Source organism: Buceros rhinoceros, unplaced genomic scaffold (assembly GCF_000710305.1).
Source record: "Buceros rhinoceros silvestris isolate BGI_N320 unplaced genomic scaffold, ASM71030v1 scaffold16550, whole genome shotgun sequence".
In the NCBI taxonomy this organism is placed as follows: Eukaryota; Metazoa; Chordata; class Aves; order Bucerotiformes; family Bucerotidae; genus Buceros; species Buceros rhinoceros.
This window is the reverse complement of record NW_010388044.1, coordinates 22,668-26,686: the sequence shown is the minus strand read 5'-3', so window position 1 is coordinate 26,686 and position 4,019 is coordinate 22,668. Positions and strand designations below refer to the sequence as shown.

The window sequence follows — 4,019 nt, the reverse complement described above, 5'->3', positions numbered from 1 at the left end:
ATTTCATCTTCTTCAATCTAGATAACGCAAAACTATTAGTTTATGCACTTTTCTCCCTGCCAAACAATCTTTGCAGCCAAGAATAGCAAAGCGCTCTTTCACTCACCTGCTAGCACAGTTAGCTCAGGACAACTGAAGTGAAACTACATTTAAAAAAGAGAAAAATTGTTTTACACACACACACAGTTGAATAAATAGCTGGAAGTAAATGGGGTTCCTTCCCACCTACCCCCTTCCTGCAAATAAATGCAGTGTACCAATATGCCAGCCTTTTAAAACATAGCCCAGATTTCTGAATCATATAATAGCTTTTCTTCTTGCACAGGAAAAGACAGCTTATTTGGCTTTGGAGAATTCAACATCTTAGAGACAGGTCTTCCTTAACATACAGATGCGTGAACTTCATCTTTCCTTTTTTTAAATAAACTGAGTAATTCTGCTTCTCACTTGTGATGACAAAACAAATCCTGTCCTGTTATTACAAGTCCACTGGTACTATATTTTCTCTTTTTCTATAAATGCAAGTATTTTCTTGCTTTCAAAATTCTATTTCACACTCTAAAAACAGTATTTAAAACACAATACCTATCTTTTAAATTTACTTTTAGAAGAGCCCAGCAAAAATGCCCAATATTGCCAGTTTCCTGAAGTGTTTTTTTTGCATAACATCCTCCCATTACAAAAGTCACTTTTCTAGCCCAAACTCTTTAAATATTTCAAATATATAGTGCCAATTTTTATATTTACAATATATTCTGAAGGTAAATATAAATCTTTTATGTTGTGCTTGTAAATACATAGTGTGGTTATTAAATCTACTTGGAAAACTATGTACTACCTTCTAGACACACCACTGATCGACTTAATCTCTTCTTGATAGGTTCTGGTGTTGAATTCGCAGCTGCCCACCATTCTAAGCTCCTCTTTCATCCAGTAGGTAAAGCGGAAGCTACAAAACATGTAAGGACACTTTAGCATACAAGTTTTCCTCGTGGTCCTTGTGTTTTAATCAGATGTTGCTCCTGGTACTCTAACAGTGAGATTCCTTCTGGTGTTGGTGACATGACGTTGTTGAGCTAGGAAAGAGCGTCCGGGACCATCTCTGCAGGCACCACTACTGCCAACCAGTCTTGCTTCCATACCCAGCTTCTGAAGAGTTAGGCTCTGGAAGTAAGTTAAACAACATTCACACTACAGCAAAAACAGAAGAAAAAACTCCAGCTTTCTTTAATTCACAAAGCTCCTGCTCATTTAGTATGAGCACAGCATGTCTTTTACTGCGCATTTCTTACCTACCCTCTGGCTGCCATGAACGGTACAAACCAACGTAGAAGAAAATAAGATTCATTCCCATATAGAATATGTTAATTTTAGCTTATTGTAAAGTTGTTCCTTTATTATGCCATTTAATTTTACTTTCCTTTTAAACTTTTTCCAGTCTTTAAGAAACTTCACTTAAACTGTGCTTCATGTTAAGATGAACAACAGTCCTTTTCACAGCAATCAAACATTCTAACAACTTCTGCCACACTGCTGCAGGATGAGAAAATGGCTCTAGCTTTCTTTCACAAATACTGTGCTGAAGACACTGGACATCTACAGCAGGAGTCTGGACACCGCCTCAGCCATGGCCTCCCTTTGCACTAGCCCAAAAAATTTAACAACAAATGCTACCGAACGTTCAGGAATTTTGTCTGCTGAACGCAGATGGAAGCTTGTGGCAGCAAATAGTACATTACTAACATGGAAGCCACAGCCTGTGCCAAATTTTAAATCTCCTGTCAAAAGCATAAAAACAAGCAGAAAACATATAAGAAATAATCATACAAAATGGTTGATTGTTAAAATATTACCAAAAAGAAATAACGACAATGTAAGACTTAACCGTCACATTGCGCAACACGTTTTTCTTTCCAAGATACCAGCAAATGAACTTCTGACTCACTTTATTATACCATGCAGTTACAATTAGCTTTTCCTCATAATCACGTAACTTAGCAAGTTTGTATTCAGCCTGCAAGGAGACAGAGAAGACAGTCTCAATTTAAACACAAAAATAATCTGCATAAACATACTGCAGTCAACTGAGGGAAATAAACACATGCAGCAGAAATGCCTAAATATGCAAAATAACTAGAAAGCTTAGAAGCGTAAGCAAAGATACTTCCATAAATCACTATGAGAAGTTACCGACTATTTCAAGAAGTGGCTGAATTATACACAAATTGCAGCTCAACTTCAAAACATACTTTGAGGGTGTGTGTGGGGTGGGAAATGCATGAAAGTTTAGGGTGTATCATATGGTCTATAAATAATGCAGTAATTTTTTCACCTGAAAGTCAAAAACAAGTGTGTACCACTAGTTGCTGAGTATTATCATCACACTACTGAATTGCTATTACATAGTACACTTACCTAGTACATACACACAGAAAAATCTGAGGCCACAGCATTTATAGTCAGACTTTCCAGATTACTTCCCCAGGTAACTATTCTAACCAGTCCCATCAATGTTGCTATAAAACTAAACGCAGCATTTCCCCAATTTTTTTGGTACTTATACTACTGTCAACAATCCTTTCAACACTTCAGCCAGGATGATTTTACTGAATTAACAGGTTTTATCCTTCTATACAGTTTCAACAGCTCCAGTATATGAAAGCACCGATACCAAGGGTTGAGTAAATAAAAAGAAGCCACTGCTCATACAGTTACTTTACTGCTGAAAAGGGTCAGACTCCACAGCTCTGTTCATGGCAAAACAATGAGTCTTATGAATTATTTCAATTAACAGCTTTTCAGAGGCTTTAGAAAGAATCCAAATCAGTGCTGCACTTGTATGTACACTGCAAAACACCACTGAAAAGGAAACTGCTCTGACAGACTTGCAGGAGGTTAATTAAGCCAAACTGAAAATCTCTAGGTTTGATGTCTGCGCAGTTTCTAACTGAATGCAACATTGAAGGGTACTGGATCATTAGCAAACAGTCGCTTCAGTATCCAAGATAGCAGAAGGTATTATTAATCATTAAATATATGTAAATTTTTACCTCTAGTGCTTCAATTTTTTTGTCCTTTTCCATTATCTGTTTTCTGAGCAACATAATTTCTGCTGATGCTGGATTTAACTTGGGGTCTAAGGTCTTTATCACCTGTACAGTACAAAACAGAAGCACTACTAGTCAGGTTTGATTCTCCACTGCTCTGCATCTCATTTCTCACAGCAGCAGAAATATGAGAACAGACTGAGCACTAGTCAGGCAGTTAGGAAGAAAACTAAGCTGTTAGTACCACTGAAGATATCAAAGGGTAGAAAATAATCATTAATGCATCTCATGCTTCAGCCTAAGCCCCATTCTCTCATACAGTCAACTGCAACTGAGCAGCATGTGGCTACTCATTTAGTTGGCGGGCAGAGGGGAGACTCAAATCAGTCTGTTTAACAATTTGAGGGAGGACTGTAATGTTCAGAAATATGCCACTCACATTTCTTGCTTTCTCAAGGTACATTTTATATCTTTCTTCCATGGCTTTCATATCCTCATCTTTTTTGCGCAAGGCTGCTTCCAGCTCTCCAATCTTCTGGGCTATTTACAGAAATTATCAAGAAGACACACAAAATAAAAACAGATATAATACTTTCAAGGCTTCTGAGTTCTCTTGATTTAACCACCCCCAAAATAACTTCCTAGCTCCTACACAATTTCCTAGGTTCTTATTTTTGTTTCTGTTGTACCATAAGGTCTCACCTGACTCTGAATTCCCACTTTGCAGGGTATTGTTCAGCAAAACTAAGCCTCCCACGAACCTCATCCTGTCCACCACGGTGTGCAAAACAAACCCTTCCCCACACTCCAGTTTCAGGTTTAAAGCTAAGCTGTAGCAAAAAGCCTTACCCAGACAGGAATAATTTCAGAACTTAAGAGTCTTATAAAAAACCCCACACAAACCAACTTACGGTTATGACTAACGTCAGGCTGGAGTTCTGCCAGATCAGCCTCTTTCTTCTGTAATTCATC

At 37.8% G+C, this 4,019-nt stretch overlaps 1 protein-coding gene across 1 annotated transcript in view; it reads right to left on the bottom strand.

Annotated features, from left to right (window-relative positions):
- Nucleotides 1–1,005: 1,005 nt before the first annotated feature.
- The window catches only part of HOOK1 (hook microtubule-tethering protein 1), a 20,064-nt gene continuing 17,050 nt past the window's right edge, over nucleotides 1,006–4,019 (bottom strand). Inside the window, 5 exon segments of the mRNA XM_010144622.1 lie at nucleotides 1,006–1,164; nucleotides 1,946–2,014; nucleotides 3,051–3,152; nucleotides 3,487–3,587; nucleotides 3,959–4,019. Of these exon segments, the coding sequence (XP_010142924.1) occupies nucleotides 1,006–1,164; nucleotides 1,946–2,014; nucleotides 3,051–3,152; nucleotides 3,487–3,587; nucleotides 3,959–4,019 (492 nt within the window).